General features: G+C 44.7%; 1 protein-coding gene across 2 annotated transcripts in view; it reads right to left on the bottom strand.

Moving 5' to 3' along the window:
- pus10 (pseudouridine synthase 10) overlaps positions 1-24,824 on the bottom strand; it is a 103,546-nt gene that overhangs the window by 68,495 nt on the left and 10,227 nt on the right. The window contains exons 3-4 of one of the 2 annotated variants that reach the window (XM_085981425.1): positions 20,353-20,615; positions 11,295-11,381 (exon numbers count right to left, since the gene is read on the bottom strand). In XM_085981425.1, coding sequence (XP_085837551.1) covers positions 11,295-11,381; positions 20,353-20,615 — 350 coding nt within the window. The remainder of the gene's footprint in view (positions 1-11,294; positions 11,382-20,352; positions 20,616-24,824) is intronic. The other variant, XM_085981426.1, reaches the window with a different exon arrangement.

Raw genomic sequence — 24,824 nt, forward strand, 5'->3', positions numbered from 1 at the left:
ACTGAGACACATCAGGGAGGGGGAGACTCTATCAGGAGGTAGTCACACCAATTAGATTAATTAATTCAGATGTAGTCCGTGGCCAGGGTCAGGATGGTGTGACTAGAAGCGAGGCAGGTACGGGGATCCAGGAGGTAGTGTTGGAGGAGCCGCAGCCCTTGCTCTTGTCCAACAGGTTTGAGGCTCTTACTCCCTGTGAGGATGGGAACAGGGACTGCGGGGAGGATGAGCAACCTGGCCACAGCACCGTGGAGCGGGGGGCCATTCAAGTGGGGGGAGTTAAAAGAAATGTTGTAGTGGTAGGGGATAGTATCATTAGGGGGATAGATAAGAGTTCTTTGCAGCCGAGGGCGAGAGTCCCGAAGGCCAGGGTTAAGGACATCTCCTCTGGGCTGGAGAGAAACTTGGAGTGGGAGGGGGAGGATCCAGTTGTCGTGGTCCATGTTGGTACCAACGACATAGATAGGACAAGGAAGGAGGTTCTGCTGAGGGAGTTTGAGCAGCTAGGGGCCAAATTAAAAAGCAGAACCACAAGGGTAATAATCTCTGGATTACTACCTGAGCCACGTGCAATTTTGGCTAGGGTAAATAAAATTAGAGAGTTAAATGCGTGGCTCAAAGACTGGTGTGGGAGAAATGGGTTTTGCTTCCTGGGACACTGGCATCAGTACTGGGACAGGAGAGAGCTGTTCCGTTGGGACGGACTTCACTTGGCCAGTGCTGGGACTAGAAGCCTGGCGAATTGAATAACTAGGGCTGTAGAGAGGGCTTTAAACTAATTAGTGGGGGGGAGGTTTTAAGAGACCAAAAAATAAAAATGACAGCGGAGAAGGCAATAGAGCAAGGTAGCAGTGGGGGAATTAAAAACCAGAGTGTGTCAGGAAGGGACAGAATGTATAATGATAAAGGTAAAGTAGTAAAAGGGGTAAAAGCAGGAATAAATTGTCAGAAAACATATTTGAAAGTTCTTTATCTGAATGCACGCAGCATTCGTAACAAAATTGACGAGTTGACGGTGCAAATAACTACACATGGGTATGATCTGGTGGCCATTACGGAAACATGGCTGCAAGATAATCATGACTGGGAACTAAACATACAAGGATATTTGACAATTAGGAAGGACAGACAGGAAGGAAAGGGAGGTGGGGTTGCTATGTTAGTCAAGGATGGAATCACTGCAATAGTCAGAAATTATATTGGGTCAAAGGATCAGGATAGTGAAACAGTTTGGGTGGAGATAAGGAACAATAAGGGGAAAAAGTCACCAGTGGGCGTAGTCTATAGGCCTCCTAACAGTTGCAACTCTGTTGGTCGGAGTATAAATCAGGAAATAGTTGCGGCTTGTAATAAGGGAACAGCTATAATCATGGGGGATTTTAACTTTCATATTGACTGGACTAATCAAATTGGGCATGGCAGCACTGAGGAAGAGTTCATAGAGTGTATTAGGGACGGGTTCCTTGAGCAGTATGTAACTGAACCAACCAGGGGGCAGGCAATCTTAGATCTGGTCCTGTGTAATGAGACAGGATTAATAAAAAATGTCCTAGTAAAGGATCCCCTTGGAATGAGTGACCATAATATGGTTGAATTCCAAATTCAGTTTGAGGGTGAGAGAGTTGGATCTCAAACCAGCGTACTAAGTGTGGTGATTATTCTTGTTTTGTAAGAAGCATTGCAATTGGTTGCCTGTTTCCTGCCTTGAGAGATATGCTGTAAACTCATTGGTAGTTGATGTCATGTGATTTGTGGTGGCCATCTTAAATTCAGTTCTCTGCAGCCTTGGTTGGGACTGGGTGTTGAAGATGTGCTGCTGGGTTTTTAAGGTTAATAAAGCCTACATTTAGAAAGGCAAATCTACTCTTTATTTCAATTTATTAACCTTTTGTTAGAATGGAGCGATATCTTCAACCGGAACGATTTAATGCTGACCCTAATTCTGCAGGAGTGGATGATAAATGGAAACACTGGTATCGTACATTTAAAAACTTTTTGGGTGTGTTGGATCAAGAGTCTCTAAACAAGTTGAATATACTGATCAACTACATTGCTCCGGATGTGTATAAGTATATCTTGGACTGTGAAACTTACGAATTGGCTATTGCTACATTGGAAAAGATTTTTGTTAAACCAAAGAATGAGGTAGTTGCACGTCACCTTCTATCTGCCCGTAGGCAGCAGGTGGGAGAATCTTTGGATGCTTATTTACAAGCATTTCGGCGCCTTGGTGCTAACTGTAATTATAAGGCCGTGTCGGCAGAAGAATATAAGGAAGAATCAGTACGTGATGCTTTTATTAATGGATTACTGTCTAGATCAATTCGTCAGCGGTTATTAGAAAATAAGACTTTGGATCTCAAGAGTGCTTTTGAGCAAGCCTCTACATTGGATTTGGCTCAGAAGTTCGGATTCTTACGCTCTTTTTAATCGGCCTGCGACTGTGGTTTCGGCAGTTCCGGATGAAAAGGAATTATGTGGACTTAATAGGAGTGGTTTACCAGATTCTGAAACAGTTTCTACTTCGGCTGCTGTTGCCTCTAGGATTCAGAAGTGTTATTTTTGTGGGAACGCCCGGCACCCTCGTCTGAAGTGTCCTGCTCGGGAGGCTGTGTGTAGTAAATGCGGCAAGAGAGGTCATTATGCACGTGTTTGTAAATCAATTGCCTCCTCTGCGACTATTCAGCCTTTAGATAGGGCGTTTATTGCATCAGTTTCTGCTGCCTTTGCTCATGGCCTAAACAAAGCTATAGTTATGGCCCAAGTTAATGGGTTAGAAGTGAAGGCCCTTATAGATACAGGCAGTACTGAGAGTTTTATAAGTCTTCAGTTTGTGAAGGAGAAGCGTTTGAAAATTTCGCCTGTTACTTATCAGGTGTGCATGGCTCAGACGACTCTTACCTCACAAGTAGCTGGTTGTTGCCTTGTGAAATTAATTCTTCTAGGTAATACGTATACTGATATACGCCTATCTGTTTTGCCTAATCTCTGTGCGGATATTTTGATTGGTCATGATGTGCTTCAATTACACGAGTCTCTCAGTCTTTCTTTTGGAGGAACTAAGCCACAAATAGACAAAGGTGGATTAACTTCTTTATCCATTTCTCCATTATCACTTTTTTCCAATTTGATGCCGGAGTGTAAGCCAATTGCTACCAAGTCAAGAAGGTATAGCAGTCAGGATAAAGAATTTATTAATTCTGAAGTTCAACGTCTTTTATTGGAAGGAATCATTGAACCTAGTTGTTCGCCCTGGCGGGCACAAGTAGTTGGCACCACTAACGAGAGACATAAGAAACGAATGGTGATAGACTACTCTCAAACTATTAATAGGTATACTCAATTAGATGCGTGCCCTTTGCCTAAGATTGATGAGCTTATCAACAAAGTATCTCAGTATAAGGTTTTTAGCACAATTGACCTAAAGACTGCTTATCATCAGATTCCTATCGTTAAGAGGGATCAACCATATACGGCCTTTGAGGCTGGCAGAAAGCTGTATCAGTTTTGCCGAGTACCATTTGGTGTTACTAATGGTGTTGCCTGTTTTCAACGGGCAATGGATGCTTTTATAAGTGATAACTCTCTCTCTCTGACACCTTTTCATATTTAGATGACATCATGGTGTGTGGCAAATCAAGGGTGGAGCATGATTCTAATTTAGAAAGATTCCTTCAAGCTGCGGAAAAAGTTGGTTTAACTTTTAATAGAGAAGTGTATCTTTTCGACCACTGAGGTAAATCTACTGGGGTATATTATCTCGGGAAACAAGATTAAACCAGATCCAGAGCGCCTGCGACCATTGATTGATTTACCTTGTCCTACTAATTCTAAGGCTCTGCAACGAGTTGTGGGACTGTTTTCTTATTATTCTAATTGGATTGCAAACTTTTCGCAGAAGATCCGGCCCCTTATTCGGGTTACGACATATCCTCTATCATGGGAGGCCAGGACGTGTTTTGATCATTTCAAAAAGGATATCCTTGGAGCAGTTGTGCATTCTATTGATGAGCAGGTTCCTTTTGTGATCGAGACGGACGCTTCCGATTTTGCAATTGGGGCTACTCTGAACCAAAATGGAAGACCTGTGGCCTTTTTCTCACGTACTTTGAACAATAGTGAGAAAAGACACTCCTCAATCGAGAAAGAGGCGTATGCAATAGTAGAAGCACTGCGTAAATGGAGACATTATTTATCGGGGCGACATTTTACGTTGGTAACTGATCAAAAATCTGTGTCCTTTATGTTTGATGTCAAACATTTTGGAAAGATCAAGAATGATAAAATAATGAGGTGGAGGATCGAGTTGGCATGCTACCATTTTGATATAGTTTACCGTCCGGGGAAGGATAATGTTGCTGCTGATGCGCTGTCGAGGGCTTATTGTTCTGTGATTCACGGAGATATGCTTATTAATCTTCATAATGCTTTGTGCCATCCTGGTGTTACGAGGATGATACACTTCGTACGCAGTAAGAATTTGCCCTTTTCAGTTGAAGACGTCAAGCGGATGACTTCATCATGTTCTATCTGTGCTCGGTGTAAACTGAATTTGTTTAAGCCTCAACGAGCTCATCTGATAAAGGCTACTTCTCCTTTTGAACGTTTGAGCGTTGATTTTAAGGGGCCTCTTCCTTCAACGACTCAGAATCGATATATATTTACTGTTGTGGATGAGTTTTCAAGGTTCCCTTTTGCTTTTCCTTGCGCAGATGTATCAGCTGCTACAGTTATCAAATGTCTGACTCAACTTTTTGTTATCTTTGGGATGCCTGCGTATATCCATTCGGATCAGGGAAGTTCTTTTATGTCTTCCCAGTTGAAGGAATACCTCCAGAGTCGGAATCTCTACTAGTAGAACTACCCCGTATAATCCCCAGGGTAATGGACAGTGCGAACGATACAATGGGGTGATCTGGAAGGCAGTTATGTTGGCTTTGACATCCCGGAACCTTAAGAATACACAGTGGGAAATGGTATTGCCTGATGCCCTGCATTCCATTAGATCATTGCTTTCAACGGCTACTAATGTGACCCCCCATGAAAGGCTCTTTAACTATCCGCGGAGATCTACTACGGGATATTCGGTACCTTCATGGCTTACTATGCAGGGACCTGTGCTGCTTCGATGCCATGTTAGATTGTCAAAATATGATCCTTTAGTGGAGGAGGTGGAGCTGTTGGAGGCAAATTCCCAATATGCTCATATTCGATTCCAAGATGGGAAAGAAAGTACTGTTTCAATTAAAGACTTGGCTCCTTGTGGTGGCCAGCCCTCTTCTGAGGATATTAACAATAGTCATGATTCAGATAATGTGGATGTCGTCACAGATACTACGAATATTTCCAATTCTATTGCAGATAATTATAATTCTATTAGTTAGCCCTCGATGGATGTTCATGACCGTCCCAGTTTACCTCCTGATGGGATTTCCAATCCGGAAACGGTTGATAATCAGGATATGGATAGCCTTCCTGCAGAAGATACTTCCGTGTCTTCTGGTGTGGGAGGGCAAGGAATTTCACCAAGGTTAAGAAGGTCGACACGAACAAGATATCCGGTCGACCGATTGAAAATGGACTTTTAAAATAATTTGATAGTAATGTTTTAAAATTGTTGAAATATTATATTTGTATTGTTTTAGTTGTAAAGGCTACCTAGGTTGGAGTATGTTTTAAGAGGGGTGAATGTGGTGATTATTCTTGTTTTGTAAGAAGCATTGCAATTGGTTGCCTGTTTCCTGCCTTGAGAGATATGCTGTAAACTCATTGGTAGTTGATGTCATGTGATTTGTGGTGGCCATCTTAAATTCAGTTCTCTGCAGCCTTGGTTGGGACTGGGTGTTGAAGATGTGCTGCTGGGTTTTTAAGGTTAATAAAGCCTAGATTTAGAAAGGCAAATCTACTCTTTATTTCACTAAACTTAAATAAAGGAGACTATGAAGGTATGAGAGTAGAATTGACTAAAGTGGACTGGGAAAACAGATTAAAGTGTAAGACGGTACAAGAGCAGTGGTCTGCATTCAAGTAGATATTTCACATCTTTCAAGATAAATATATTCCACTGAGGAAAAAGGGGAGTAAAAGAAAAGACAGCCATCCGTGGCTTAGTAAAGTAATAAAGTATTCGACTGAAAACAAGGGCATATAAAGTAGCCAAATCTAGTGGGAGGATAGAAGATTGGGAAGCATTTAAAAGCCAGCAAACAATAACTAAAAGATTAATTAAGAAAGGGAAGATAGATTATGAAAGTAAACTAGCAAAAAATATAAAAACAGATAGCAAGAGTTTCTACAGCTATATAAAAAGAAAAAGGGTGGCTAAAGTGAACGTTGGTCCCTTAGAGGATGAGACCGGGAAACTAGTGGTGGGGAACATGGAGATGGCAAAGACGCTGAACAAATATTTTGTATCAGTCTTTACAGTAGCGGACACTAAAAATATCCCAACACTGGACTAACAGGGGGCAATGGGGAGGAGCTAAACACGATTAAAATCACTAAGGAGATGGTACTCAGTAAAATAATGGGACTTAAGGCAGATAAATCCCCCGGACCTGATGGCCTACATCCTAGGGTCTTGAGAGAAGTGGCGGTCGGGATTGTGGGTGCATTGGTGATCATTTTCCAGAATTCCCTGGACTCAGGAAAGGTCCCGGCAGATTGGAAAACTGCTAATGTAACACCCTTATTTAAGAAGGGAAGTTGACAAAAAGCTGGAAACTGTAGACCAGTTAGTCTAACATCTGTGGTTGGCAAAATGCTGGAGTCCATTATTAAGGAAACAGTAACAGAGCATTTGGATAAACATAATTTAATAGGACAGAGTCAGCATGGTTTTACGAAGGGGAAGTCATGTTTGACAAATTTGCTCGAATTCTTTGAGGATGTAACATACAGGGTGGATAAAGGGGAACCAGTGAATGTAGTGTATTTGGACTTCCAAAAGGCATTTGACAAGGTGCCACACAAGAGATTACTGATCAAGATAAGAAATCACAGGATTGGGGGTAATATACTGGCATGGGTGGAAGATTAGCTATCTAACAGAAAACAAAGAGTTGGGATAAATGGTTCGTTCTCGGGCTGGCAATCAGTAACTAGTGGTGTTCCGCAGGGGTCAGTGCTGGGACCCCAACTCTTTACAATCTATAACGATTTGGAGGAAGGGACCGAGTGCAACATATCCAAGTTTGCCGACAATACAAAGATGGGAGGGAAAGCAGTGAGTGAGGAGGACATAAAAAACCTGCAAAAGTACATAGACAGGCTAAGTGAGTGGGCAGAGATTTGGCAGATGCAATATAATGTTGGAAAATGTAAGGTTATGCACTTTGGCAGAAAAAAATCAAAGAGCAAGTTATTATCTAAATGGAGAGAAACTGCAAAGTGCTACTGTACAAAGGGATCTGGGGGTTCTGGTGCATGAAACACAAAAAGTTAGTATGCAGGTGCAGCAGGTGATCAGGAAGGCCAATGGAATCTTGGCTTTTATTGCAAGGGGAATGGAGTATAAAAACAGGGAAGTCTTGCTGCAGTTATACAGGGTATTGGTGAGGCCACACCTGGAATACTGTGTGCAGTTTTGGTTTCCATATTTAAAAAAAGATATACTTGCTCTCGAGGCGGTTCAGAGAAGGTTCACTCGGTTGATTCCGGAGATGAGGGGGTTGACGTATGAGGAACGGTTGAGTAGGTTGGGACTCTACTCACTGGAGTTCAGGAGAATGAGAGGCGATCTTATCGAAACATACAAGATTGTGAGGGGGCTTGATCGGGTGGATGCGGTGAGGATGTTTCCACTGATGGGTGAGACTAGAACTAGGGGGCATAATCTTAGAATAAGGGGCTGCCCTTTCAAAACTGAGATGAGGAGAAACTTCTTCACTCAGAGGGTAGTAAATCTATGGAATTTGCTACCCCAGAGAGCTGTGGAAGCTGCAACATTAAATAAATTTAAAATGGAGATGGACAGTTTCCTAGCAGATAAGGAAATTAGGGGTTACGGGGAGAGGGCAGGGAAGTGAGTCTCGATTCAGATCAGCCATGATCCTATTGAATAGCGGAGCAGGCCCGAGGGGCCGTATGGCCTACTCCTGCTCCTATTTCTTATGTTCTTATGACACCCTAGTCCACTCCTCGATCACCCCCAGTACCCCTTCCCCTTCGCTCAGCACCTTCCCGTGCAAGCGCAGGAGATGCAACACCTGCCCGTATACCTCCCCCCTTCCCACTGTCCAGGGCCCCAAACACCCCTTCCAGGTGAAACAGCGATTTACTTGTACTTCTTGCAATCTAGTATACTGTATTCGCTGCTCACAATGTGGTCTCCTCTACACTGGGGAGACCAAACGCACATTGGGTGACCGCTTTGCGGAACACCTCCATTCAGTCCGTAAGGGTGACCCTGAGCTTCCGGTCACCTGTCATTTCAATTCACCCTTCCATTCCCACTCAGACCTCACCGTCTGTGGCCTCTTGCATTGTTCCACGGAAGCTCACCGTAAACTCGAGGAACAGAACCTCATCTTCCGATTAGGCACTTTACAGCCTTCCGGACTTGATATCGAGTTCAACAATTTCAGATCATAACCTCGGCCCCTTATGGCAGCTGTCTTTCACTCTGCCAGTGCATTTCACACTTCAGCTAGAGCCATTGTTTGTTTCTTTACTTGTCCTATTACCATCTCGTCTCACCTTGAATATCTCTTAATGTCTCTTCTTTCATCCCCTCCCCCGTTTCCCAGCCCCCAAACTGCCTTTTGTTTCATTTCCTGCCTTTTCTCTCAGTTCTGTAGAAGGGTTTCGGCCCGAAACGTTGACTATTTCTCTCTCCACGGATGTTGCCTGGCCTGCTGAGTTTTTCCAGCATTTTCTGTTGTTATATTGGTTAGGTCATAGTTGGAGTTTTAAGTGCATTTCCAAGCTCCCCATCATAGAAAGGATATTACAGCCATGGAAAGAGTCCAATGAAGATTCACTAGAATGATAACTGGAATCAGAGGTACTAATTAAGAAAAAACCAGAATAATCGGGAGCTTTTTTCACTAGAACAGAGAATGCTAGGAGGTTTCAAGAGATTTTCAAAATTATGAAAGGTTGTGAAAGGGTAAGTAGTAAAAGATCAGTGACCAAGGAGCATAAACACAAGATGAAAACTAGAAGAATGAAGGTGGAAAGTTAGAAGAATTCCTTTTCCCCAGGGCACATTATTAGAATATGGAACGCTTTGCCAGTTACTGAGGCAGGGGATTTATCGTCATTTAAAAGGGAATTGGATAAGTATTTCAAAAGAAATTATTTTTTTAAATAAAAGGTACAGGAAAAGAGAAGGGTAATGGGATTAGAATAGAAAGCCCCAGCTTAAGAACCAGCACTGAGCCAACATGGTCTCCTTCTGTACTGTAATTTTTGATATAGTCATTTCAGACATCATATTATGCCAATAGAAAAAAAAAAAAAACAGACATGGTTTAATTAAGGAAAGCCAACACAGATTTGTTAAAGGCAAATCGTGTTTAACCAATTTGATCGAGTTTTTTGATGAGGTAACAGAGAAGGTTGATGAAGGCAATGCGGTTGTATTCAATATAAAGCTTCAAGTTGTAGAGGTAATGCGGTTGACGTAGTGTACATGGATTTCCAAAAGACGTTCGATAAAGTGCCACATAATAGGCTTGCCAACAAAGTTGAAGCCCACTGAATAAAAGGGACAGTGGCAGCATGGATACAAAATTGGCTAAGTGACAGGAAACAGAGTAGTGGTGAACGGTTGTTTTTCGAACTGGAGGAAGATACACAGTGGTGTTCCCCAGGGGTCGGTTCCAGGACCACTGCTTTTCTTGATATATATTAATGACTTGGACTTGGGTGTACAGGGCACAATTTCAAAATTTGCAGATGACACAAAACTTGGAAGTATAGTGAACAATGAGGAGGATAGTGATAGACTTCAAGAAGACAGACAGGCTGGTGGAATGGGTGGACACGTGACAGATAACATTTAACGCAGAAAAGTGCAAAGTGATACATTTTGGTAGAAAGAATGAAGAGAGAAAATATAAACTGAAGGGTACAATTCTAAAGGGGGTGCATGAACAGAGAGACCTCGGGGTATATGTGCACAAATCGTTGATGGTGGCAGGGCAGGTTGAGAAAGGAGTTAAAAAAGCTTACGGGATTCTGGGCTTCATTAGTAGGGGTATAGAGTACAAAAGCGTGGAAATGATGATGAACCTGTATAAAACACTGGTTTAGCCTCAACTGGAGTATTGTGTCCAATTCTGGGCACCACACTTAAGGAACGATTTGAAGGCCTTAGAGAGGGTGCAGAAAAGATTTGAGAATGGTTCCAGGGATGAGGGACTTCAGTTACGTGGATAGACTGGAGAAGCTGGGGTTGTTCTCCCTAGAACAGAGAAGATCGAGAGGAGATTTGATAGAGGTGTTCAAAATCATGAGGGGTCTGGACAGGGTAGAAACTGTTCCCATTGGCAAAAGGGTCGAGAACCAGAGGACATAGATTTTTTAAGGTGATTGACAGAAGAACCAAAGGCGATATGAGGAAAAACATTTTTACTCAGTGAATGGTTAGGATCTGGAATACACTGCCTGAAAGGGTGGTGGAGGCAGACTCAATCACTGCTTGCAAAAGGGAGTTGGATAAGTACCTGCAAGAAAAGAATTTGCAGAGCTACGGGGAAAGGGCAGGGGAGTGGGACTAGCTGAAGTGCTCTTGCAGAGAGCCGGCACGGGCTCAACGGGCCAAATGGCCTTCTTCCGTGCTGTAACCAGTCTATGATTCTATGAAAAGACTGAAGACCATATACTTCCGTTAATTGTATAAACAACTAATATCGCATCAAGCAAACAATTACACAAACAGGTTCAGCAGCCCAAATGATTTAATGCTCCACTTCTACTCAGAAGAGAGTTTGAGTCCAGGGTGGCAGAACAGGGAGTTGCGCAAGTTCAACCAATTCTCCGGGATTCTAGATCGAGATTTGTGCAGTGGGTTGAAGGGGAGAGAATGAATTAATATGGACTGCGTTTCTCCCTCTCCTTATTTGAGCTGTACCTCCTGTCAGCTGTTCAAAGATCATCACCTTACAGTGGACAGAGAGAGTTCATCACCCACACCATCCTGCTGTCTTTATGGCAGGTTATACTGGTTGACGAGCAAATTTCCAGTTGAGACAACTGGCAATTAGCAAGCAGAAGCAAAATGGTTAAGATGTACATTTCATGCAGTATAAAAAACAAAATGTTTAAAAACGATATGTCAGAAGACTCACCTCTCTGACTAAGAGCTGTGGTGGCAGTGAAACTGAAAATACAAGACTGCTAAAATGGTAACCAGCAGAGTCCACTTTACCACACACCTGAAAACAAACACAAATTTTCCATTCACAGCAAAACACAGATTTAAAACAATGAAAACTGTAAAGTACAGCTACTTTTTTCCATCAATGAATCACTTTAATGAAAGAAGCTATTCCAGTTTGACTGCACCTGCTTTACAGCCAGACAACTTTGTTAAGGTTGTGTACACTAAAAATGTAATGTTTGTTCTTGCTTCCCTTTTCCTCAGTACTGACTCATTACAGAATTATCCTTTCCATTGATAACCACTTGTTATACATATATTTGTACATGTAATTTTACCAATGTGGTCCAGTCAATAAAGGTATATAATGATTTGTAAAAAATAAACGGTTAATTCCTACTACGCGTTGCTATCAGTTAAGCAGATGGAGGACACTGGGGGTTGATGCCAAGTCAAGAAGCATCATTTACACAACCAGTTTCAAAAATACCGTGAAGATAATGGTCCCAAATCAGGCCATCAGTTACTGTGTGGCCAGGTTAAAAGAAAAAACACTTACAAATAATTGTGTTTTCTACAAATTAGATACAGGGAAGGGTATTCGCCCAGGGAGCATTTACACGTACTTGGGCTTGATTTTCTGCAGAACCGTATCCTGGAGTTTTTCTTTAATGGCTGTGCACTACATTACATAGAAACCAAGTGATGAGAATTAGACAGGCAATGTTGGAGAGGTGGAAGTATGCAGTCTTTGTGAGTGAAAGGATTTGGTGTCAGAAACTAAACTCAGGGTCAAAAGGGTGTCACGGATGCCAAACATCTGGCTGAGCCGGAGAAAGTAGCCAGGGAGGGGGATAGAATCAGTAGTAAGGGAGGAGAGTTTGTGGCAGGGGCAGAAGACGATGCTTTAGGTCTTCCCAATGTTGAGTTGGAGAAAGTTATGGCTTATTCAAGTCTGAGATATTAGACAAGCAGTCTGACAGCACAGGACCAGTCAAGGGAGCTGGTGGAGAGGCACAGTCAAATGCCACAGCAGACATATGGAAGCTTGCCCCATGCCTGCAGATAGAGCTACCAAGAGGCAGCACATTGATGAGGAAGAGGGTGGGGTCCAGGATTGATTCTTGAGGGATTCCAAAGGTGACAGTGCAGGGAAGGGAAGAGAATCCATGCTTGCAATACACTGCTTAAATTTGGATAGGTACGAAGGGTACCACAAAGCTCAATGATGGAAGACAGACAATGGAGAATGGTGGTACCGTGGAGAGAACAAGGAAGTATAAAGCACCATAGTCACAGTCACAAAGTATGCCATTCAGATTTTGGTTAGGGTCATTTCAGTACTGTGACAAGGACAGAAGCCGAACTGGAGGGATTCAAGCAGAACGTTGAGAGATGGGCACAGAGCTGGGAGGTGACAACACATTCCTTATAGAAGGCTTGGAGAGGACAGGGAGGTTGGAGATGGGACAGTAATTGGTGAGAAAGAAGTAATAATTGTAGCTTTAAAGGGGAAAGATGGTGCCTAACGAAAGGAGACAATAGACAATGTCAGTTAGCATGAGGGCCAGGAAGTGGAATTAGGTGGTTAGGAGTGAAGTGGGAATGGGTCAAAAGAGGTACGGCTTGGACAAGATGTGCTTAGAGAGGGCATTGCACAATGGGGAGAAGTTGCAAAGCAATAGGGGTTCAGAATTAAAATGGGTGGGAAACAAGACAGGTTAGAAGGGGAAGATGTAGCAAAAGCTGTTGCAGAGATAGTCTCAATTTCAGTAATGAAGATCCTTGCACGTAATGCGACCAGGGGTTAAAAAAAAAGTAAATTAGCAAAAATCCTCAGACAGGATTTTTGTAACAGTAATTAGTGATGAGCACTGTGTCGTAGGGTCAGCAAGTGGCAATAGATCAAACAATACATTATGGTAAAGGTTAACCATGGTCCCGAGTACAGATAATTATAAATAGTGTTTGATCACCATCGTTTATAGGGAATTCTCACTTTAAATCTCTCAGTAAAAGCTGATGCTCAGCTGATAATGCTACTAGCATTATCCAATGCCGATATTAGACAAGGTCGATTATTTTCAGAAGTCCAGCACACAAGTCAGACACTTAACAGCAATTTGCTTTGCATATTAGAGACCATTTTGTTGGCTTCAAACAGAAATATTTCACCATTAAAATTCATACTACTCACAATGTCATAACTAGTCCCTGGATAGTTATTTCACAACCAGTATATGTGAAGGCCAATTACACAAAGGAGCCAGGTGTGGCGGAACCACCAGAGGATTACGGACAATTGTATATAATTCCTTTTACAGCAATGTAGTACAGCTGGGGGCTGCACCTTTAATGTATCTGTTAACTGTACTAGGGCTTCTTTCCTGTACTCCGTGTGAGGACGTCATGCCATCAGTCACGTGATCTCTCAACGGCGGGAAGAACGTGATGACGTCAGAGCTCGGAACCTGCTAGCAGTTGAGCTCAGAACCTTCTAGCAGTTTCCAGAGAGGCTTTCAAGCAGACCAGACCTATTTGCATTGTATCCTACAGTTTTGTTTGTTCATTAAATTTTATTGTTTTTGATTTTCTGAGTCGATCTCAATTCTTCGACTAGGAACCCCAGTTCCTACATTGGTGACCCCGATTTCTTCGAACAATTGTCGTTGAAGTTACATCATGGACACGAACGCCGTCACCCTCAAACTGCCGCAATTTTGGGAGCAACAACCGGCCGCGTGGTTTTTCCAGGCGGAAGCCCAATTTGCAATCCGGGGAGTAGCAGCGGATTCGACCCGTTATTATTACGTGGTCTCCGCCCTCGACAGCGCCACGGCCTCGCGGGTCGTCAGCCTCCTTGAGAGTCCACCGAACGATGGCAAGTACGAAGCTTTAAAAGCACGTTTACTGCAGATTTTCAGTCTGTCCAAGTCGGAGCGCGCTCGCAGACTTCCCTCCATGACCGGCCTCAGGGACTCAAAGCCCTCAGAGCTCATGAGCCAAATGCTCACGCTTTTGGGCTCGGAATCGCAATGTTTTCTGTTCCGCGAGCTGTTTCTCTGTCAACTACCAGAGCCAGTACAGACAGCCTTGGCCAATTCTGCGATCACGGATTGTGCTGAACTTGCCGTGGAAGCGGATAAAATATTCACCGTGTCTCAACAACCTTGTGCAGCCACGAGGCGCCCATCCCCCACAAGGGCGAATCCGACTCCTCCTCCTGCAGGCTGGTGTGCATACCACGCTCATTTCGGCGCGAAGGCCAGAAATTGCCGTCCGCCCTGCAGTTTCTCACCAAAAAAAAAAAAAATCTACCTCAAACCAGTGGTTTGAGAAAATCAATAAGGCCTAAGGGACGCGCCGGAGCTGCGATGGCCGTCGGGTCCGCAGGGAAACTCCTATACATTACAGACTCCGTGTCAGGGCGACGTTTTTTCAGTGATACTGGCTCCCAGTGCAGTATCCTACCAGCGTCGAAGCTAGATCTTCAATCCGGCGGTCAAGGTCCCCCCCACGAGGCAGCCAATGGTGCGGTCATTCGCACGTTCGGAAAGCATAGGGTCCAGTTGAGTTTTGGCGGCCAACGTTTTGTTTGGGAGTTCGTCTCACAGGCCATCCTGGGGGCAAACGGGTTTCTTGTCGACGTCCAAACACTGCCGGCTAATCAGTGCCTCCACTTTTCACTCGGTCCCCTGCCACCGAAGCACCGCGATGTCTTGGTCAGTTGCCTGTGCAGTCACATCTCCAAATGAGTTCTCTCGTCTTCTCAGTGAGTTCCCCGAGCTCACCAGGCCCACATTTTCTTCTTCAGTCGCGAGGCACGGTGTGGCACACCACATTACCACGACAGGATCCCCCGTTTATGCGAGAGCTCGAAGGCTGGAACCTGGTAAACTCGCGGCCGCCAAGGCGGAGTTCCATATAATGGAACGCCTGGGTATTATTCGACGTTCGAATAGTCCTTGGTCCTCGCCATTACACATTGTTCCTAAGCCGGGCGGCGGATGGCGACCATGCGACGACTACAGACGCCTGAATGAGGCTACCACATCGGATCGGTACCCAATTCCTCACATTCAGGATTATTCGGCCCATCCGGCAGGGAATTCCATCTTTTCCAAAGTAGACCTCGTCCGAGGCTATCATCAAGTGCCCATGCATCCTCAGGACGTCCCCAAAACTGTCGTCATCACACCTTTCGGGCACTTTGAGTTCCTTCGTATGCCGTTTGGGCTGAAGAATGCAGCACAAGCCTTCTAACGTCTCATGGATTCCATGTTGCGCGATCTGCCGTTCATCTTCGTCTACCTAGACGACATCCTTATTGCCAGCAACAGCACGAAAGAACACAACCCTTTTTTCTCATCTCAGCCAACATGGCCTTATTATCAACCCGGCCAAGTGCCAGTTTGGGTTGCACAGAATTGATTTCCTGGGACACAGAATCACCTCAGAAGGCGTCGTCCCGCTGGCCACGAAGGAGGAAGCAGTCATCTCGTTCCCTCTTCCTCAGACTGTCAGGGCCCTCCAGGAATTTCTGGGAATAGTCAATTTTTATCATCGGTTCGTCCCCAAGGCGGCATTGTTGATGCAACCTTCGTACGAGGCCCTCAGAGGTAAATCGGGCAAAGACCCGATCGATTGGACACCCCAGATGGACCAGGCTTTCCTCGACACTAAGAATGCTTTGGCTGCTGTGACCATGTTGGCACATCCCCTTCCGGGCGCAACCATTGCCCTTACCACCGACGCATCTGATTATGCCATTGGGGCAGTACAGGAGCAGTGGGTCGACGGCACATGGCAACCACTGGCTTTCTTCAGCCGCCAATTGCGGAAGAACGAACACAAGTATAGTACTTTTGATAGGGAGTTGTTGGCATTGTTTCTGGCCATCCGCCATTTTCGCTTCCTACTGGAAGGACGCCCATTCACGGCTTTTGTAGACCACAAGCCACTTACTTTTGCGATGGCCAAGACAGCGGAACCGGGGGATCCTGTCGTGGTAATGTGGTGTGCCACACCATGCCTCGCGACTGAAGAAGAAAATGTGGGCCTGGTGAGCTCGGGGAACTCACTGAGAAGACGAGAGAACTCATTTGGAGATGTGACTGCACAGGCAACTGACCAAGACATCGCGGTGCTTCGGTGGCAGGGGACCGAGTGAAAAGTGGAGGCACGGCAACGACGTCATCTTACGTACATATCTGAATTTACAACCAACATACAACATGTCTCGGGCAAAGACAACCTGGTGGCGGATTGTCTCTCCCGCGCCCAGCTCCACGCAGTACACCTGGAAGTCGACTATGTTGGTTTGGCAAAAGAACAGAAGGCAGACCCTGAAGTGCAGGCATACTGGACCGCAACTTCCAGCTTACAAGTGGCTGATGTCAGTTTCCAGGCCGCAGGGACCACACTCCTGTGTGACATCTCGATGGGCGTCCCATGTCCAATCGTTCCAGTCGAATGGCGCAGGAGAATTTTCGACACTATCCACGGGTTGTCACACCCTGGCATGAGAGCGTCACAACGATTCATGGCAAAGAAATTCGTCTGGAAGGGCATGCATCTCGACGTCCGTGACTGGACCAATACCTGCGTGAGTTGCCAGAAGTCCAAGATACAACGCCATGTTAAGGCCCCAGTCGCCACTTTTCCGGTTCCGGAGCGTCGATTCGACCATGTGCACGTGGACCTGGTTGGTCCTCTCCCTTCCTCTCACGGGTACACTCACCTCCTCACCGTGGTAGACCGCACCACCAGGTGGCCAGAGGCAATTCCTTTGGTTGCCACCACAGCGGCAGACGACTCCAGAGCCTTCATCTTGTCGTGGGTAGCTCGGTTCGGGGTACCGGCTGACATCTCCTCCGACCGGGGGCCTCAATTTACCTCTGAGCTTTGGAACGCCGTAGCTCAAGGTTTGGGCACCAAGCTTCATCGTACCACCGCCTACCATCCACAGGCGAACGGTCTGTGTGAAAGATTCCACAGGTCCCTTAAAGCCGCACTGCGTGCTAGTCTCCGTGGGCCTAGTTGGGTGGACAGGCTCCCTTGGGTGCTGCTAGGTCTTCGCACGGCGCCTAAGGACGACCTGCATTCTTCTTCAGCAGAGCTGGTTTACGGCCAACCACTCAGAGTGCCTGGCGATTTTCTTCCTCCTCACACGGAACCCTGGTCCCCAGCTCAGCAGCTCGTCAGCCACCAGGAAGCGGCTAGGAATTTCATCCCAGTGCCTACGTCGCATCATGACCTGCAGCGCTCCCATGTCCCGGTGGATCTTAAGAGCGCAGAATACGTGTTCATTCGGCAGGATGCTCGCAAAAACCCGCTCAAACCGCCTTACACAGGTCCGTTCCGCGTCATCTCGTCAGGTGACAAGTTCTTCACAGTCGACGCCAGCGGTAAGCTTGACCACATCTCCATCGACCGGTTGAAGCCGGCGCATCTGGATCTGAGCGAACCAGTCGTCACCGCTCAGCCGCCTCATCGTGGTCGTCCACCGTCGACTGCCGGTCCAGTACAGCCACAGTCATCTGCCGAGTCGCCAGTGCCCGCTTCAACGGGTCGACCACAGCCGGCCTCTTCTCCTCCGCCTGCGGCGTCATCCCAACCACAGCCAATGGCCAGTTCGTCTTCTAGCGCTCCGTTCCAGCTGCCGGGGTATCGCAGTCGGTCGGGCAGACTCGTCAGACCCCCTTCTCACCTTACCTTCTCTGTTAAAAGCAATTCTGGGGGGGCGCATGTGGCGGAGCCACCAGAGGATTACAAACAATGTTATATAATTCCTTTTACAGCAATGTAGTACAGCTGAGGGCTGCACCTTTAATGTATCTGTTAACTGTACTAGGGCTTCTTTCCTGTACTCCGCATGATGAAGTCATGCCGTCCGTCACGTGATCTCTCAACGGCGGGAAGAACGTGATGACGTCATGATGTCAGAGCTCGGAACCTTCTAGCAGTTGAGCTCGGAACCTTCTAGCAGTTGAGCTCGGAACCTGCTAGCAGTTTCCAGAGAGGCTTTCAAGCAGACCAGACCTATTTGCATTGTATCCTAGTTTCCTGTACAGCTTCGTTTGTTCATTAAATTTTATTGTTTTTGATTTTCTGAGTCGATCTCAATTCTTCGGCTAGGAACCCCAGTTCCTACACAGGTATAATTGGTTTCCCCAAATGGATTGATGCCCACATAAAATTGTGTGTAACAACCATACCGCAACACTTGTGCCAACTTACACTGCTGCATTATCAACAAAAGTAAATACTTTTGCCAGAAGTGTCACTCAGCAATTGCAGTGAATTTAATGGATTTTGCTAATAGCATGTAAATTCAAGGCAATGGCACATCAGGTAGCCATTTTGATTAAATACTGATTATAGCTAAGTATATAGATTTGATTTTAAAGTGCAGGAACATAGGCTATAACTTTAAACACATGACAATGCTATTTGCAATGGAAAAGGAAGAAAAAGAATCTTTTCTGTTTAAAATTTGATTGATTAGGAGTTAAATATTGCCCATCGGTACGGGCTTCAAAAGGCCCAGTGAAAGTGACCTTTGAAGCCGAGTAAACCATTAACTTTAGATTCAGATCAAATGCTAGTGGATTAAAATTTTCAAAGGAAACTGGATTTGAATCATGGAAGAGCCATTCAGGAACTGAATATTTCTCAAGAGTGCTAGTGAGGAGTCTCTCCCACTTAGGATCTTTTCCAATGCAGCGCAGATGAGGTGGCTGCAGTGATTGAACTTAGACTGATGAAGGGGCTTGAATAATTTAACCTGGAAGGTTCTGTATTGTATGGCAAAGTATCATGATTTCCAATCATACAGACTCGAGGTAGCTGAGGTCTGTGGTTCCCAGTGCTCTCTTATCTGTGTTCAACCTTGGTAAGACTCTTCCAGCATCAATGAGCATGGAACCAAGACATTATAGTTTGTGTATCCTGGTTCAGCTCAGCCACACTCTCAAGGTTGCAAGTGCAAACCTTCTTACATTAAACAATTTTGTTTGATGGTGAATTTTGCGCTCATCAAGTGAAGGAGGCCAGCGCTTTTCCATTTTAGGAATCCAGTATCCTACTAAATAAGAAATAATGTTCCCTCTGCTCTGCCTCAATCCAAACCGAGAAAAGAATCTCCAAGTCACCAGTGTGAATTTTTCATCTTTCACACCAGCCGTCCGAACAACTTCCCCAATTTAGCGACACTTTTGTCTTGGTGACGAAGAGAGAGATCTAGATTGCTTGTAGGCAGCAGAGAAAGATAACTGTGGTCTTGATTCAAGCTCAGTTCGCAAGAGTTAAAAAGGCACTGCACTAACCCATTGAGTCAGCCAGCCTTCCACCACGCAACCCATGTAAACGCAGCATGTGGCTTTCCTTTTAAACCCTGATTAACAAATTGTGGGATTGGGCAAGTTTATGAATATACCATTTGAGCTTGCCACTGGCACATGTGAACAGAGGGTTATCCATTATAGTCTATGTCACTAAATAAATGATTAGTATAAGTTTTCGGGGTACAATTAGTGTCCTTACTATCTAATCTAACTCAGCCTTTTAAAAAAAAAATTTTAGCTCTAATTATTCAGGAAGAAGAAAAACATCCATCAATAATTAATCACTGTAAAATCTGAAAAAACGACTCACGAAGATTTGCTGTCCCACCCAAGTATCTATACTGCGAATCTAAAGTAACATTTAACTAAGTAATCAGGATATAATATTAATTGGTATATTTTAACGTAGAAAATCAATAATCATTTATCATCCAATACTCTCAAATGTAATAAGCCCACTAACGACAGAAAATTAGACAAAAACAAATAAGACACTAAATTAATGCATGATCTTGGCTTTCTGAAACATTAAAAATCCTTGCTAATTAGTATAATTTATGACTTAACTAGTCATGCAAAACCTGAACTGTAATTATCAGTGTCTTACATCTGAAAAGGTTTAATATAGGTCATGGCTTAATTTATGCAACAGAGCTTTAGATAAAGCATCAAACATTTTACCTTTTTTACAAAATCTTTTTCACATAGGTCTTGTAGAACACCGAGACACACAGTGCAAGTTCGAACTCCGCCATCGGGAAGCACACCTTCACTCAACGGCACTTTTGCTGCGCCATTTTGGTCTGAATCCATATCATTCTTCTCGGAATCCTGCAATCGGATTTTCTTACAAGGTGGTTGATTATTTTCCACTGTTTCAGATTTACATTTATCATCATTCAAGAACTTGTGGAGTTCGGTAAACAATTCCTGAAACACAAATCCTACGTTTAAAAAGTTCCTATTTGTGACTGTTTATTTGTAGGGCTTGGAAAAACAGATACTGTTCCTTTTCAGATTTACAATGTACAATATCACAATTTGATCACTGGAACACTTACTATCACTGGAAAATGTTATAATAGTGAAGATCAAATATTCTCAATTAACATTGCCAAGGTGTGTAGAACGTGTGGGACCACTAAAAGTGTTAAATTGTTAACAGTAGCACGACATCATAGTGTTATCATAAATAGCGGCATAGAGTACAAAAGCAAGGAAGTTATGATGAACCTTTATAAAACACTGGTTCGGCCTCAACTGGAGTATTGTGTCCAATTCTGGGCACCGCACTTAAGGAACGATGTGAAGGCCTTAGAGAGGGTGCAGAAAAGATTTACAAGAATGATTCCAGGGATGAGGGACTTCAGTTACGTGGATGGACTGGAGAAGCTGGGGTTGTTCTCCTCAGAGCAGAGAAGGTTGAAAGGAGATTTGATAGAGGTGTTCAAAATCATGAGGGGTCTAGACAGCGTAGATAGAGAGAAACTGTTCCCATTGGCCAAAGGGTCGATAACCAGACGATGGTGGCATAGTGGTTAGCACTGTTGCCTCACAGCGCCAGGGACCCGGGTTCGAATCCGGCCTCGGGCGACTGTCTGTGTGGAGTTTGCACATTCTCCCCGTGTTTGCGTGGGTTTCCTCCGGGTGCTCCGGTTTCCTCCCACAGTCCAAAGATGTGCGAGTTAGGTTGTTTGGCTATGATAAATTGACCCTTAGTGTTAGGGGCATTAAATACGTGGGGTTACGGGGATAGGGTGGGATATGTGTTGGTGTAGGGGTTACGGGGATCGGGTGGGATATGTGTCGGTGCAGGCTCGATGGGCCGAAATGGCCTCCATCTGCACTGTGGGGTTTCTGTGATTCTGTGACATAGCTTTAAAGGTGATTGGCAGAAGAACCAAAGGCAACATGAGGAAAAACTTTTTTACGCAGCAAGTGGTTAGGATCTGGAATGCACTGCAGGAAAGGGTGGTGGAGGCAGATTCAATCGGGGCTTTCAAAAGGGAACTGGATAAGTACCTGAAGGAGAAAAATGTGCAACTATTTTTTGCATGAGTTAGATAGGCTTTTTACTGTAATGCATAATTGCATTATATCACTGTTTGATTATTCCCTTGTTCATTGTTTAATAAATTCGCTTAATATTTTAAACTTAAAATGAGGTCGGATGGGATGCTCCACCACTTTCAAAGACTGGAAAAAGAAAAAGACTTGCACTTATATAGCGCCTTTCACAACCTCAGGACATCGCAAAGTGCTTTACAGCCAACTAAGTACAGGTACTTTAAGTGTAGTCACTGATCTAATGTAGGAAACATGGCAGCCAATTTGCACACAACAAGCTCCTGCAACAGCAATGTGATAACCAATGTTCCCTGTAATTTTGTTTGGGCCCGTGCGGGCCATTCAGAATACCGCGCATGCACGGTTTTTCTCACTGAAAAAGCCTCAGGCTGGCTGCGCAGGGTTCCTGGAGCGCTACACGACCACGCAGCTTGCTGGGCACATTGGGGATAATGACCAGATCATCTGTTTTTGTTATGTTGATTGAGGGATAAATATTGGCCAGGACACCGGAGATAACTCCCCTGCTCTTCTTCGAAATAGTGCCATGGGATCTTATATGTCCACCTGAGAGCAGGCGGGGCTTCGGTTTATCGTCTCATCTGAAAGACGGCACCTCAGACAGTTCAGCACTCCCTCAGTATTGCACTAGATTGTCAGCCTAGATTTCTGTGCTCAAGTTTCTGGAGTTGGACTTGGACTTGAACCCACAACCTACTGACTCGGAGACAAGAGTGCTACCAACGGAGCCACGGCTGACAGTTGGAGAGAAATAAATTCCGGTATCTTAAAAGTTATTACCATACCGGGTTTTCTGTTCATTATCCAAAGTCTGTTACTGAAAGCTTACCTAGATCTCATTGTTAGGAGAGACATACTCAAAGGTATGGGGAGGTGGGATTCACCCACCAAAGTGACATAAAAGCTGAAATAGTCAAGAGTAAGAAGGGTAGAAAAGACACAAAAATGTAATGTGCATCACCTGGTCTGGTACTGATCCTTACACCAAGAGGTTCCGAGCCGCAATCCCTGGTCTGCACTGAGATAGCTGATTTCACCTGGGGGTGAATCTTAAAGATTGTGTGTGTGGAAGCTAAAAATTTACAAGCTGATTTATGTTTTTAATGACAGTGCTAGTGTGAAATGATGAAAGATATCTTCAGTTGACCATGATGCCACTCACTGAAAGTTATTGTTCTATGACATTAGCTAGAAATGTGAAATCACACACAATGGCTCTTCAGCTAACCACACAAACTTCACAGGTGTGAAATAGATTCATATCTGCACATCTATGAAGAGAACAGAATTAATAGGATGGAAAGAAATTCAATGATTCACAAAATATATTGGATATAGATCAGGATCTACCAGTAAATTAAGTAGATAGAAGTCCACCAACACTACCTAGGAAAGTAGTCAATATGCCATGTGCAGACAGTAGAGATGGTTTGAAACAGCCTGCTTCCTGTGTGTGGGAGTACTATGTGATCATTTATCAAAATGCAGTTGGTCATTGTACAAGTCATACTCCACTGATCTCCATTTGGCACATGACTGAGTCTCAACCAATAAACCCATTCAATGGATCAGCAGCAACATAGACTTAATCTCTACTGTTTCTACCATAATGATATGAGCTGCAAATTAATGGCTCAAATAACAATTGGACCTGCATAGATAGAACAACAACAACGTGGTGTATTTATATAGCACCTTTAACGTAGTAAAACATCCCAAGGCGCTTCACAGGAGTATTAAAAGACAAAACATTTGACACCGAGCCACATAAGGAGAATTTAGGGCAGGTGACCAAAAGCTTGATTACAGAAGTAGGTTTAAAGGAGCATCTTAAAGGGGAAAGAGAGGTAGCGAGGCAGAGGGGTTTAGGCAGGGAACTGCAGAGCTTAGGGCCTAGGCAACAGAAGGCACGGCCACCAATGGTTGAGCGATTATCAGGGATGCTCAAGAGGGCAGAATTAGAGGAGCGCAGATATCTCGGGGGGGGGGGGGGGGGGGTTGTGGGGCTGGAGGAGATTAGAGATAGGGAGGGGCGAGGCCATGGAGGGATTTGAAAACAAGGATGAGAATTTTGAAATTGAGGCGTTGCTTAACCGGGAGCCAATGTAGGTCAGCGAGCACAGGGGTGATGGGTGAACAGGACTTGGTGCAAGTTAGGACACAGGCAGCCGAGTTTTGGATGACCTCAAGTTTACGTAGGGTGGAATGTGGGAGGCCAGCCAGGAGTGCGTTGGAATAGTCAAGTCTAGAGGTAACAAAGGCATGGATGAGGGTTTCAGCAGTGGATGAGCTGAGGCAAGGGCAGAGACGGGCAATGTTATGGAGGTGGAAATAGGCGGTCTTCGTTATGCTGCAGAAATGTGGTCAGAAGCTCATTTCAGGGTCAAATATGACACCAAGATTGCAAACAGTGTGGTTCAGCCTCAGATGTTAGGGAGAGGGATAGCGTCAGTGGCTTGGGAACGGAGTTTGTGGTGGGGACCGAAAACAATGGCTTCGGTCTTTCCATGATTTAATTGGGAGAAAATTTCTGCTCATCCAGAGCTAAAGTGAAGATAATCAGTGGCTTGCCGAAGTTGGGGAAGTGAGGTGGCAGAATACAATTTATACAATATTCCCGCTAGATGGGACTGCCCTCGCCTGGTTCCATTCCTATCTATCCAGCAGTAGCCAGAAAATCTCCTACATCAGCTTCTCTTCCTACTCCCACAATGTGACCTCTGGGTTCCCACAAAGATCTATCCTTGAATCCTTGGCACCCTATTTCTCATCTACATGCTGCCCCTCAGCGACATAATATGAAAACACATCAGGTTCCACATGTCATAGAGTCAAACAATCATAACGGCACAGAAGGAGGCCATTCGGCCCATCGAGTCCGTGCCGGCTCTCTGTAGAGCAATCCAGTCAGTCCCATTCCCCCGCTCTATCCCCGTAGCCCTGCAAGTTTATTTCCCTCAAGTGCCTATCCAGTCTCCCCTCGAAAACATTGAGTGTCTCCACTTCCACCGGCAGCGAGTTCCAGGTCCTCACCACTCGCTGCGTAAAAGTTTTTCCTCACATCC

This window comes from Somniosus microcephalus, chromosome 3, assembly GCF_052327205.1.
Source record: "Somniosus microcephalus isolate GS21.2 chromosome 3, FLI_Smic_1.0, whole genome shotgun sequence".
Taxonomy (NCBI): domain Eukaryota; kingdom Metazoa; phylum Chordata; class Chondrichthyes; order Squaliformes; family Somniosidae; genus Somniosus; species Somniosus microcephalus.